General features: G+C 36.9%; 1 protein-coding gene across 1 annotated transcript in view; it reads right to left on the bottom strand.

The window, feature by feature from the left end:
• The window catches only part of LOC121443086 (serine/threonine-protein kinase WNK3-like), a 99,373-nt gene that overhangs the window by 70,450 nt on the left and 13,620 nt on the right, over positions 1-15,303 (bottom strand). The window contains 4 exon segments of the mRNA XM_041644771.1: positions 1,075-1,294; positions 3,569-3,657; positions 12,877-13,034; positions 14,374-14,594. Coding sequence (XP_041500705.1) covers positions 1,075-1,294; positions 3,569-3,657; positions 12,877-13,034; positions 14,374-14,594 — 688 coding nt within the window.

Raw genomic sequence — 15,303 nt, 5'->3', positions numbered from 1 at the left:
CTCTATTGCTCTTTCCCTCATTTTGTGCAACAGGTTCTCTAAATGGACTCCAGCGATCCCACTGTCTTCATCCGTCCAGAGTTAGAGTTACAGAGCTATACCACACCACCTTACACAGTTTGTGCAACAAGTACTTTATCAACTGAACTATTTCCTCAGCCTCCAATTTTATTTTAACAAAGACAGCATTGTACAGTTCTTTATAGTGAACATCAAACATGTCCTGTTAGTAAAATTACTTCACAATGACATGACGATATAAATAAGGAAAACAGGAGTCTAGGAGATGCCTTGGTCAATAAAGTATTTGACATGCAAGCATGGACACCAGAGTTTGGAATCCCAGCACCTGTGCAAAGCAGAAAAGCACACACCTGAGCAGGGTGGTGGTGGCACACACCTTTTGTGGGATATATGTACACTGTGTGAAGGTGTATTGCTATGACTGGTGTAACAAAAAGCTGAACGGCCACAGTTAGTTAGGGGGTATAGGTGGGACAACTACAGAGAGAGGACTCTGGGAAGAAGAAAAGTAGGGTCACCAGCCAGACACAGAGACGAGACTGAAGGTGCAAGATGGAAGAGAGGTAAAATGCCACGTGGCAGAACATAGATTTAAAGATATGGGTTAATATAAGCTATGAGCTAGTTGAGACAAGTCTAAGCTAAAGGCCAAACCTTCATAATTAATCATAAATCTCTAGGTCATTATTTGCAGACTGGAAGTCCCAACAAAAAAGTATTGCTGCACACACCTTTAATCCCAGATGTAGAGGCAGGCAGATCTCTGTGATTTGAAGGCCAGCCTGGTCTACAGAGTGACTTCTAGAATGGCCAGGGCAAAATGGTGAAAACATATCTTGAATAACCAAAAAATAACAACAAAAGGACACACCTATAATCCCTGCACTGGGAAGGTAAAAATGAATGTCTCTGCAGGCAGACCTATACAAACATATTGCAAGAGAAAAAGTACACAGAAGAAAGAAAATAAAACAAGGAGAAGTAGAAAACAAGCATTAATCAATCAGGATACTGTTATGTGTAGGGAAAGCATCACTAAGATTGACTTACCAGTTCATATGCTACTTCTTCGGGTGTATCTGTTTCTAAATTGAAACTGAATTCAATAGCTTCATTGTCTTTATGTTTGCCTTTTAATTTTTTAGGATCTTCAACCCAGAGTCTTAGGGCCAGGGATGAATTTGAACAATCATCTTCCTCTGCTAACTCCACCCTCAGTCCAGTATCCTCAGCAAAGAATGCATGATTTAGTAGGTCCTTGATAGATAACCTAATAAACAAAATATACATATGATTATCAATTCTTTCAGTCATAAGCAAAATATGGTCCTTTAAATAGTAAAGTTAATTGCATCCAGTGAGACTCTTACTTTATTTACATTTTCTATTAAACCATTTATTATTTGTTTTGCTATAAAAACTACATCTTATAACCAATTTATTACTAGGGACACCAGAAATGTCAACTTGCATGCACATAGAATAATCTTATTTAAGAATTAATAACCAATAATATCTTAATTGATATCAAAGTCTAACTCACATAAAAGTATGCCCAAGAGAGAATTGTTACATAGATTTATTAGCTTGCCTAAAGCCACTGGACTGAGCCACTCAGACTAAAGCAACAGATTTTCAACAAAGGAAAGAACATTCCCCAAATATATTAACTATAAGGTGAATTGGACATTCAAATTCTTACAAATAAGACTACTTCAATAATAATTATCTACTCAGAAGTTGTATGTAATGGCCCACCTCCTATACCACAGCGTTTGCCAGCCTGTGTTATATAGTGAGTTCCAGGGCAGCTTGGGATACAGAATGAGACTCTGTTTCAAAAAACTTTTTTTTAAAAACAAAGGACAATTTTTTAATTAATATGTACTTCATTTTTTAGAAGAACGTCATAGGTGAAGCCAATGTGGTTCAATTTGTTTTTAATTTGAGACAGTGTCTTGCTGAGTGGCTTTGTCTGACTTGGAACTTGCTATTTATATCAGGCTGGCCTTGAACACGCACAGAAATCAGCCTGCCTCGGCATCTCAAGTGCTAGGATTAAACGGGTGTGCCATGTCATTTTTTCCCCTTTACATACATACATACATACATACATACATACATACACCATATGTATACACACATACATATATAATCCCAGCACTCAGGAGGCAGAGGCAGGCGGATCTCTGTGAGTTCGAGGCCAGCCTGGTATACAAGAGCTAGTTCCAGGACAGACTCCAAAGCTACAGAGAAACCCGGTCTCGATAAACAAAAAACAAAACAAAACAAAAAAAATCATTACAAAAAAAAGGGGAGGAAAGATTTTAAGAGCCAGAAGAACAGAAAATGTGTCTCCTAGAAATGAGAGAAAAGCTACACCCATGAAGTCTCTCAGTAACATGGCTGGTTAAATATAACCTGAAAAAGGATAGCACCATTTGACATATTAACGTGGAAGGGGAAAAGTTCATAAGGCTTCAACTCTAGACAAAGAACTATAAGCAACTAAGAAATGCTGAGTAAAAGAAATAGTCAGACCCAGGGCCCATCACCCCAATTCAATGGTCGGTCCTAAAAACATGAACATACAAGTAACAACATTATACAGACTAAGCAGGTTGTAGTGACGTATTCAGAACTCTTGTGAGGCCAGCTTGGTCTACAAAGTGAGTTCCAGGATAGGCTCCAAAGCTACACAGGGAAACCCTGTCTCAAAAAACCGGAAAAAGAAAAGAAGAGAAGAGAAAAAGAGAAATGGTTTAGCAGTAATGGACATTTGCTGCTCTTCTAGAGGACCCAGGTTTCCAGTACCCACATTGAGTAGCTCACAATTGCTTTTTTTTTTTTTTTGGTTTTTCGAGACAGGGTTTCTCTGTGGTTTTGGAGCCTGTCCTGGAACTAGCTCTTGTAGACCAGACGGGTCTCGAACTCACAGAGATCTGCCTGCCTCTGCCACCCGAGTGGTGGGATTAAAGGTGTGCGCCACCACCGCCCAGCTAGTAGCTCACAATTGCATATGACTCCAGACGCAGGGAATCTGACACCTTTCTGGCCTTTGTATACACTTGCATGCACACGGTGCATATGTATGTACACCCAGACACAAAACACATAAAATAATTTTTTTAAAATTTTCAAAAGAAGCTAGCAATTTAAGCCAGTAATTATACAAAGCTCAAAATAAAAGGAAGTGAAAACCAATACTAAAGCAATTCTCTATACGAAAATACAAATTTTGATATAAATAAATATAGAATACTTCTTGAACAAAAACATCCATTACTCTTACTATTATTATTGGCACAATGCTATAAAACCAAATGTAATCTATCTGCTTACTCTCAACTACTTAAGCAATTTGTTACGTGTTTTACATCATCTCACTATTAAGGTATCATAACAAATACAAATGTCAGTTCAAATTCAGCACATAATAGCAACATCTAACGTGTCAAATGGCATGCTATGATATACATACATTACAGTATCCATGATAAAAATGCATCCATCATTTATGTAATTTTGTTATAATTCCACCCACCTTTCAGATTTGTTTTGTCGAATACATCCTTCAATTATTTCTTTTACTTCAGGGTCTGTGACTTTATTGAAGCTGGCTGGTTTTATGCCCTGGGAGAAGAAAATGGTTTCTTGTTACAAATTAAACAATTAAAAGCACAAATCAATATGGCAAATATTAAACTTTATTTTCTCATAAAAATCCAATTATTCAATGAGATTATTACACACATATATTTAATTTCAAAAGTTTTACACAGAATTTCACTACATAGCACTGACTATTTTAGAACTCTCTGTCAGTTTCTCAACCTGTGTGTCATGACCCCTGGAGGCTTTGAATACCCTTTCCCAGGGGTTGCATATTAGATATTTACACTACAATTCATAACAGTAGCAAAATTACAGTTATGAAGTAGCAACAAAATGATTGAGAGTCACCACAACATGAGGAACTGTATTAACGGCTTGAAGCATTAAAAAGGTTGAGAACCACTGTTCTATGTAGACCAGGCTGGCTACAAACTCAGAAATTTGCCTGCCTCTGCCTCCCAAGTGCTGAGAATATAGGCTTGTGCCACCATACCCAGACAAATTTAACTTTTTAAAATTACATTTTATTCACTGGTGAGGGAGGCAGGATCTAGTATGCGTGTGAAAGTCAGAGAATAACTTGCAGGAGTAGACAATCGCCTTCCACCATGTATTTTCCAGGAATTGAACTCAGGTTGTCAGGCTTAATAGAAAGTGCCTTTTACCAGCTGCATCATCTCACCAGCCCAGTTTAACTTTTTAAAAAGGCTTTTATCACAGCTCCATAAAAAACTGAAAATTGTGAATAATCTACACTAATAACTGAGGTAAACTTAATATTACATATGCAAACATATAGAGACTATAAATACTACTATACTTAATAGTATTGGGAATGCTCACAATTTAATATGAAATAATAGGGGGAAAAGCGGAATGCCCCCCAATATACATACATACATACATACACACACACACACACACACACACACACACACACACACACACATATATATATATATAATAATCCTAATTAGGAAAACATAATAGGGACTAGAGAGATGGCTCAGTGGTTAAGAGCAATTCCTGCTCTTTTAGAGGACCCAAGTTCCAATCCCAGAACCCATACTGAAGGGATAACTCCAGCTCCAGGGAATCTGATATCAACTTCTGGCCTCCAAGAAGGGTATTCATAAACATATATGCAAGTACACATTCACAAACACATACATAATTTAAAAAAATAAAATTTAATAATGGACTTGCAAGATGCCTCAGCAGGTTAGAAGTGCTTTCCACCACACCTGATGATCTGAATTCAACCTCTGGAAACCACAGAAAGGTAGAAGGAAGAGAATATGTTGCTCCCCACAGTCACCATGTGGCACATATGCACGCACACACACGCACCAAATAAAATGTAAGTGGGAGGGAAGCAGTGAAAAGGCTTGATCTGAGTTCCAGCCTCCATCCCACAGCATGTCAGGAGAGAACTGACTCCCAAGAGTTGTCTTTTAGCCTCCATACTTAAGAATATGACTGTGAGAACTTGTACGTGCATGCATGCACGCGCGCACGCACGCGCACACACACACACAAATAAATGAAATACATTTTAGAAATTCAAATGGAAAAAAGATTTTAAAAAAGCAAATATAGTAACTATTTTTGATTCAGAGAAAAAGTAGCGGTTTGTCTGCTTGTTTCCTTTGAGGCAGGATTTCTTCTATATGCCAAGTTTCAAGATCCTGTTCCAAATTGCCAAATACCTGGGACCACAGACATGTACTACCAGGCCAGGCAAAATAAATATTTTTTTTGTTTTTTTATTATTATTTATTTATTTATTATGTATACAATATTCTGTCTGTATGCCTGAAGGCCAGAAGAGGGCGCCAGACCTCTTTACAGATGGTTGTAAGCCACCATGTGGTTGCTGGGAATTGAACTCAGGACCGTTGGAAGAGCAGGCAATGCTCTTAACCACTGAGCCATCTCTCCAGCCCTAAATATGGTTTTATAAACCTTTGAAGCACAGCATAATGGCCTATGTCTGCAATTACAGTACTAGAGAGGTGAGGGCAGAAGTTCAAGGTCACCTTTAGCTACTTACTGAGACTCAATCACAGACAACACAACTTAAAAATAAAGGCTTCTCTATTTCTAGTATTCTGAATTTAATATAGTTCAAAGTCTTCTAAAATGGATAGAAGCCATAAACAAACAGTATGTTTGTGTGTACACAGATACAAATGTATAAGATAAGGTCTGGAAATATAAATGAGAAAAGTCAAAATAACTATTCTAAAGAGAAAAAGCAAGAAGGAACTTCAGAAATTCAAAAAGGTGATAATAAAATACTTGAAAGGTAGAGAGGGAAAGTTGGGAAACACACAGAAAAGAAGCCAAATTCATCACAATTCCAGGAGTGCTGCTCTTTGGAAGGGAGAAGAAGCTGAGAACGCCTCCAAAAGGTAAGTCGGGAGGCCCTGGAGAAAAGACACTGGCAGTCCTACTCTTAGAATAAGTGCATAGGGGCTGGAGAGATGGCTCAGCGGTTAAGAGCATTGCCTGCTCTTCCAAAGGTCCTGAGTTCAATTCCCAGCAACCACATGGTGGCTCACAACCATCTGTAATGAGGTCTGGTGCCTTCTTCTGGCCTTAAGGCATACACGCAGAAAGAATATTATATACATAATAAATAAATAAATATTTAAAAAAAAAAAAAAAAAAAAAAAAAAAAAGAATAAGTGCATAGTACTGCCAAGTCTCAAAACCAGTTGAAGGAAGACAGTGGATGGGAAAATAGTAAAGACTCCCATTCCTGTCACTGTCTTGGAGAGCAAGGGTTGGCATTATCTTGCAGTGGAAAATAGTTACTAGAAACTGGACTGAAGAACTGAGGACTCCAAAATGAAGAAAACCTGAAGACAAAAAGCCTCAATTTAACTTACCACAGCCACAGGGCAAGAGACAGTCCTGGAAAACTGGAAGGTCATGATCAACAAGCCAAAGAACCAATAAGCCACTTCTGTAGATGGCAGAAGGCTTGGCTAAGAGAAATGCAAAAGGGGAAAATAACCCTGCTCTCAGTTGATGTGTCAGACCTCATCAACTGAGAGTAACACTAGAGTCTGATAGCCCTTAGGTCAGAAGGCGATCAACTTCTGCATCCATCTATCTGATATTCTCTTCTATAGAGCTAAACATGTCGGAGTCTCCAGTGGAGTACTTGAAATACATTACCTCATCCATCCAAAAGGATGGTTACTATTTAAAAAAATTTGGAAAGTATGAAGACCTGTCTTCCAGCTCTCCAGATCTTGACAGCTAGACATTAGAAACAGAATAAATAAAATATATGAACTGCAAAAGGTAAATACTATCCAAAAAACCCTTTAAATCAATAGATTGACTAATGATCTGCATAGAGAATTCCCAAAAATGAAAAGACAGTGGCTGAAGAGATGGCTCTGTTGTTAAGAGCACTTGCTGCTCTATAGAGGGCATGGGTTCAATTCCCATCATCCACATGTGGCTTACAGTCATCTGTAACACCAGTTCCAGGGGAACTGATGCTCTCATCTCACCTCTGCAGATACCTGGTATGTATATAGTACACATACAGTACAGACAGGCAAAACATTCAGACATATAAAATAAGTCTCAAAAAATTAAACTGGCCAATGAATATTTGAAATAAAAATGTTCAGCATTTTCAATGCTCAGGGAAATACAAATTAAAACTGCTTCAAGATTCCATCTTACCTTAGCCAGAATGGCTATCAAGAAAACATGAAAGGGGTTTGAGAGATGAGTCAGAAGTTAAGAGTTTATACTACACACACACACACACACACACACACACACACACACACACACGACAGGGTTTCTCTGTGTAGTCCTGGCTGTCCTAGAATTCATTCTGTAGACCAGGCTGTCCTTATTTAGAGATTCACCTGCCTCTGCCTCCCCAGTACTGGGATTAAAGGTGTGTGCCACCACCACCTGGCTTAGAGTGTATATTCTTGCAGGAGTCAAGTTCAGTTCCCAGCACTGACATTAGGTATGGCTCATAATTACCTATAACTCTAGATCCATAGGACACAATTCCTTCTTCTGACCTTCACAAGAACCTGCACTTATGTGCCTATAACCACACACAGACATACATGAATAATAAAAAAATAATAAAAGTAAGGAGTTGGAGAAATAGATCAGCAGATAAGAGCATTTGCTGCTATTTCAGAAGACTCAAGTTTGGTTCCCAGCACCAAAACTCTACACCAACATATCACAGATGGAACTGTACATCTGTGTTTACTGCCACACTATTCACAATAACCACAGTACCCAAATGTCAGTCTATATGTCTACCAACAGATGAATGGAAAAAAGAAAATGTGGTACATATACATAATGGAATTTCATGCAGTCCTAAAATAAAATGATCATGACATTTTCAAGAGAACAGCTATAATTGGAAACCACCATGTTAAAATAAAACAGACGTGGTAAGACAAATACTACATGCTCATATGTGGAACCTAGACTTACAATTACATATGTGTACATATGTATTTGCATGTTTGTGTTTATAGGTAACAAAATTAGAAAGAGGATAAGAGAAGAGTAAGATGTCTTAAGAGAAATGAAGAAAGTAACAAACATGTGCAATAGGAAGCTGTGGTGCATGCCTCTAATCTCAGCACTCAGGAGACAGAGGCAGGGAGATTTCTGTGAGTTCAAGGCCAGCTTGAACTCCAGGATAGCCAGGGCTACATGGTAAGATGAGACCCTGTCTCAAAATAAACACATATAATAAGAAAACAGAAAAGGAGGAACAAAGGAAACAGACTTAAGGGGGCAGACAGACATGTGAGAGGGCAGAGATAAGGGGGAAAATGAGAATAAATTTACTGGTACATATGTATAAAGAAAAAGCTACAGTGACACCCATCATATTATAACCTAAAAATATGAAACAATACCAACAAGAGAAAATTGGGGTTACAACATTTCATCAGGAACAGAGAAAGGGTTCTGTGAGAAATGATAGGCAGTTAATGGCTGCTGTATAATGCATATGCAGGAATCATATTCCTCAGTGGTGTAGTCACTGGAAAGTTGCTCTTGCTCAAGTGATGAACACCCCACTCATGCTCAGGCAAGGAACCCAAATTAAGTGCAGTAAGTACAGAATAAAAAGACAGGAAAGTGGGAGGGGATGCAGGAAGGGGTTTAGTCTGAGGTATAAGGACATAAGAGAGAATAATGGGATGAATAAGATCAAAGTACATTAATATATGTATAAAACTGTCAAAGAATATGTGTATGAAATTGTAAATGAACAAATAAAACTTATATAAAAGAATACAAATGGCTAATAAATACATGAGCTAGAAAGTAAAAGGGGGAAAATGTGGGGAGGCAGAAAGTTACAGTGGGGGGAAAGTTGGAAATGGGGGAAGACTGGGAGAGAAATCAACCAAAATGAAGCATGCATGAAAATGCCATTAACAAACTTATCCCTTTGTAAGCTAATTTAAAAATATAACAAATAAAAACAAAGAATAAACAATATTTTCTAAACATTAACCATAGATTAAAGCATCTCTCGACCCTAATCAGAGAAGCCTGTTTGCGGTAGATAATAAACAAAATGACCTACAACTGGCTCAGGTGCAAAGAATAAGATTATGAAATATTTAGCCCTAAATGGGGCCTCTATATCACAATTCCTTCTCCTGGGGCTCAAGGATCACTGAGAAAGAGGAGATTGAAAGAGGCAGAGGCAGTGGATAACTACAAGGAAACAGTGTCTTCTAGACACAGCAGGGCAGCTGCACATATAAATTCACAGTAGTTGTAACAGTATGCACAAGCCTAAGCCAGACCAGATCTCAGCATGGAGAGGGGAGTTGAGCAGAAAGTTTCACCCCTAAATGAAGGGCTACTGGGAATTCTTAGCAGCTCATAGAGAATGGATCAGTTTTCTCTAAAAGTAAAGCCTCGGATAAGTTGGCCATGTTCCAGTAGAAGCATTCAAGAATATCTGAACAGCTGGGCAGTGGTGGCGCATGCCTTTAATCCCAGTACTTGGGAAGCAGAGGCAGGTGGATCTCTGTGAGTTTGAGGCCAGCCTGGTCTACATGAGCTAGTTCAGGACAGGCTCCAAAGCTAAAAAGAAACCCTGTCTCAAAAAACCAAAAAAAAAAAAAAAAAAAAGAATAAAAAAAATCTGAAAAGCACAAATAGGCCTTGTCAGGGAGAGAGACACATGAATGAATGGACACTAAGTTAAATGGGAAAGTAAAGTAAAAAAGACTGGATCTGAGAAGACCTGGAGTAGAGAGGGTGAATACAATCAAAATAACTGCATGATATTCTCAAAGAACTTTTAAAATTAAGCAAAAAAAAAGAAAAAGAAATGAAAACTAAGGCTGGCAAGTATGTGGAAAAGTAGAAACCTTATCAGTTGCTGGTAGGAATGTAATGTATTGCAACCATTATGGAAATCAGTATGGAGGCTCCTCAAAAAATTGAAAATAAAACTGTCATATAACAGAGCTATAACACTCCAGAGTATATATCCAAAGGACTCTTTAGTCAACATACCACAGAGACACTCATACAACTGTGTTTATTAATATACAATCCACAACAGTTAAGAAATTAACCAGTCTAGATGTCTATTCACAAATAAATATATAGTAAAAGTGTGGTACATATATACAACAGAATTTTATTCAACTATAAAGAATAATGAAATCACAGCACTCGCAGGAAAATAGATGAAACTGGAAATCATGTTAAATAAAATAAGCCAGAATACATGTTCTCTACCATATGTGGAATAATGTCTGTGTGTGTGTGTGCATGTGTATGTGTTGTGTGTGCCTGTGTGTGAGAATGGGGAGAAACAGTCATGAAAAGGGAGGGAGAGACTGGGGGATAATGAAATACATATGATACAAAAGCAGAGTGAGGATTATTAGTGGGAATAGAATGCAAGATGCAGACAGGGAAAATATGAGAGATTAGTGAGAGGATGAATAAGAACAAATTAAAATAATACATATAAAAATGTGAAAAAGTAACTATTACTTTATATGTACACTTTTAAAATAAAAATACAAATATGAGGTCCAGACAATTTATAATTTTCCTGTAAGCATGTCATCTACCTTAATCTGCTCATTTTATACCTTTTGTTTATAAGTTTTAGGCTTTCAGAAAACTATCCAAGCCAGGTGGTGGTGGCGCATGCCTTTAATCCCAGCACTTGGGAGGCAGAGACAGGCGGATCTCTGTGAGTTCGAGACCAGCCTGGTCTACAAGAGCTAGTTCCAGGACAGGAACAAAACAAAAAAAGAAAACTATCCAATTATCATTGTAGTCATTAAATAGAAAATTGCAAATTAATCTGGAAAAATAATTGCCATAAATTGAGACAACCTAAGATCTACTTCTAAACCTATCATACTACCTTAAAAAATAAAGACTCATATACTAGATAAATCTAGCAAGATTGGGAATTAATTTGGATCCAAAATTCAAGAAGCTATGAGAGAGGTACAAATGTAAATTGTGATATGGTATTTTTGTATGTTAATATAAAAATAATAGTTATTCAAAATTGCAGTTATGCTAAGGGTATGGATCAGTGGTAGAGCACTTGTGTAGTTTTCATTAGGCCCTAAATTTCATCCCCAGAATCACAAAAAAGACTGTATTATGCACAGAACTTGGGAGGCTAAGGTAGAAATTCATGAGTTCAAGGTCAGCCTCAGTGACACAGTGAAACCCTGATAATGTTATTCTATACATAGAAAACGTCCTGTATAATCTCTCCTCTAACCTCTTCCTGATTTTCTTGGCAATTCATGCCTTTCTCTATATGTAAGTGAAGACAGTTATAGAATTATAATTTATAAATCAAGCACAAAATACTTTTGTACTTGGGGTTCTTTAGATAAAGGACATACACTAATAAGGCATTGCAGTTCTTTTTCTGAGCTCTTATCAGAGGCTGGGAAGAAATTAGGAATTGTTGCTTAATGGGTAAAAGTTGCAATTAAACAGCAGGAAAAAGCTTTGAAATACAGTCCACAGCACAATGACTATAGTCAATAAAACACAGCATATTATAAAGTAACTTAAAAAGTAAGTTTTAAATGTTTCACCACAAAAAATAATAAGGAAATGAAGTTAGAGGTAAACTACCTTGATTTTACATTGTATATATCATATTGTATCCCATAAATGTATACAATGTCATCTGTCTATTTAAAATAACTTAATTTTAAAAGATTAAAAGATGACTCTTATTATTAACTTCCTGAAACATTAACAATCTCTTTCATGATCTATCTCAAGTCACCCAGCTATATGCGAAGTAGTCTACCCTAAACAATGAAAACACTCCAATTCTACTTTGCATCCCTTACTATACTCCTATCCTTTTATTTTATACTGATTTTTTTCTTATTTTCCAAATAGGGTTTCATTTTGTAGCCCACGTTGGCCTCAAACTTAGACTCCCAAGTGCTGGGATTACAGGTATGCACCACCATGTCTTGCTAGCTATTTCTTTATTGATATTATTCTCCTCCTAGAAATGTAAGCTTTCCTAGGGCAGCAAACACTTATTGTCATTGCAGTTCTTGCAATTTCTAACATAAAACATTACTTATATAAGAGATTCACTTGTCAAACTACATGCTGAATTCTATTTCCTAACTGGGCACTTAAAGTATTAAAGTCCTTCAAACTCTTTTAGTTTTATTATCCAGCTTTAAAAATTAAGACCAATCAAACCGGGTGTAGGGGAGCATGCCTTTAATCCCAGCTCGTCATAGGCAGAGGCAGAGCATCTCTTTGACATTGCAGCCAGCCTGATCTATGTAGTAAGTTCCAGGACAGTAAGAGGCACATAGTGAGATGCTGTCTCAGGAAAAAAAACCCAAAAAACAAAAAAACAACCAAGACCAAAACTAATATCTAAAATTGTACCATACCTGTACATTTTCTCCAAAACAATACAGAACATTTTATATGACCCTAATAGAGTTCAAGTACATAAATAGAAACCTTTATAAACCTTTTCTAAGTGAATGGTTAAACTAACATTGTTATATAAAAATAAACCATAATGGAGAAGGGACTTTTTCTTTTTTCTTCCACTAAGTCACACCCTTTGTCCTGTCCTATAATTAAATTCTACTAAGTCAATTTTATCAATTTTAACACAAAATGTGGCAATCTGTGAAGTAAAATGAATAAAAGTATACCTACACTGGTTACTTTACGGTATATTTGAGCTGCATTCTGGCACTCGGAATATGGATACTCCGAAGTAGCCATTTCCAACATACACATCCCAAAAGCATAAACATCTACAGATTCATCATAGTGTTCTTCATACATCTCTGGAGCCATAAACTCAGGAGTGCCTACAAAATAACACCATAACCATATTTTTATTAAAGAGATATATTAATCAAGATATTCTTTCCCATAAAAAGTATCTATTACTTTCTGCTCTTTCAAAGTAAATCTATCAGTTAGGCTGGGTGTGGTGGTGCACACCTTTAGTCCTGGCATTTGGGAAACAGAGGTAGATGGATTTCTTTGAGTTTGAGGCCAAGCCTGGTCTACAGAATGTTCCAGGACAGCCAAGGCTATATAGAGAGACTCTATCTCAAAAAAAAATAACAAATTTAACATTTTTACTGATGAAGTACAATTTAAAGTACAATTCAAGGTTAAGATGTTAAAAAAATCTAACTTTAGACAGGCATGGTGGCTCACACTTGTAATCCTAGTACTTGTATAGTAACAAGCAAGAAGGTTAAAGAATTTTAAGGTTATTCTCAGCTACATAGTATTTTCAAGGCCATCTTGGTCTACAATAAAATCCGGTCCTAAGAAAAGAAAAGGCTAGGCACTATGATGCAAGCCTTTGATGCCTGCACTCAGTAGTCAGTGGCAGGAGGATCTCTGAATTTGCGGCCAGACTACTATGCATAGCAAGTTCCAGGTCAGCCAGAATTACTATATAATAAAGAGATCCTGTCTCCAAATAAAAAGATAACTAGATATAGATTAAATCTGATTTTATTTTGCATTTCTGTCTTTTTAATTCAAATTTGCATAAATTAATTTAGTAAATTTTTTTCTTTAAGTCTTCAAAATCTTTCAATAATCCTTAATAGATGAGGCTGGAGAGATAGTTCAGCTGTTAAGAGCACTTGTTGGGGTTCAGTTCCTAGAATCCACATGGTGGCTAAGGCTAACAACTGTCTGAAACTCCAACTCTGAGGGCTCCAGCACCATCTTCAGACCTCTGTGGGCACTGTATATGCAGACATACATGTAGGTAAAACACCCATACATGTAAAATAAAGATAAATTAAAAAATTAGTTCTTAATATATTCTATAAAATATACACACTAGGTATTAGAAATAAGTCAGTTTTCATATAACTGGTATTTCAAATCATATTCACAAATATTTCAAAGCAAATTAACGGTTGAATGTGCTGTCTGGGTCCTAAAATCCGAAGACTGGAGTGTTCAAGGTCATATATTACATAGCAAATTTGAGGCCTGCCCAGGTTACAGAAGATCCTGTCTTAATTTTAAAAAAATAGTGTGTGTGTAACAAAAACCTTAAAAAACAGGCAGTGCTCAAAATTTTGCCCAAAACTGTAGCTAACTCATCAGCTTTATTCCAGTCCTATACAACTGACAAATCTAACACCCAGCAGGAAACTGTAAAATATTAGTCACCAATGACACTCTTAGCAAATGATGTGCGCATTAAGGTTGCAAGTCCCAGATCACCAATCTTCACAGATCCAGTGGGTCCTGTGATAAAAATGTTGTCACACTTCAGATCCCGGTGAATAATAGGAGGGGTCCTTGTGTGCAAGAACTGCAATCCTTTTAAAATTTGTCTGCACCAACTTCTTAAGACCTTTGGCTTCATGACTTTAAATCGTTTTAAGTACCTATTCAAAGAAACAAAGATCATGTGTAAACAAACATTCCCAGATTAGTCTATAAGTACCACTATAAGTATGCTGCTCTGCTTATTTACTTACTATGAATACTACCACTGAATAATTTTTAAGGTTGATTTTTTTTGTTTTTACTTATGTATTTGTTAATGTGCACACAAGCGTACATGCCTGTGGGGGTCAGAATAAAGCAATGGCCCACCTAGGGCCTAAAGTTAGACAATTTTGAGTTGTCCAATGTGGAGACCAGGACCTGATCTCTGACCTCTGGAAGAGAAGCAGGTACTCTTAACCAATAAGCCATCTCTCCAGCCCCCTGAATTATCTTCTATTGTTTGCTGTAGCAAAAAAAAAAAACCAAAAAACAACAACAAAAAAAAACCCACAACCCTACTTAAACCCTCGTTCTCATCTTTCAGTGACCTGACCTACAGTTACTTTACGGGACACTTAAGTTTACCATCCCACCTCACCTCACATTACATTAAAAAAAAATGGTATGACTTATGCCAAAAGATACTCTACAAAGTCTAGTACTTTTAATTCAAAATAAGAACCATACTAGAATGAGGTTGTGGGATGAAAACACCACTGTAAAAAGAAAGCCCTTCTCTATGTGTAAATAATTACTTATATATTCACTGGAGGGCATGGCTACATAAAATTTTACTGTAAAATGTTAGGAAAAATGGCTGGGTGG

This window comes from Microtus oregoni, unplaced genomic scaffold (genome assembly GCF_018167655.1).
Source record: "Microtus oregoni isolate MIOR12 unplaced genomic scaffold, Mior012 000099F_ref0000060, whole genome shotgun sequence".
Taxonomy (NCBI): domain Eukaryota; kingdom Metazoa; phylum Chordata; class Mammalia; order Rodentia; family Cricetidae; genus Microtus; species Microtus oregoni.
The sequence above is the reverse complement of the archived record's forward strand: the minus strand, read 5'-3'. Positions and strand labels throughout refer to the sequence as shown.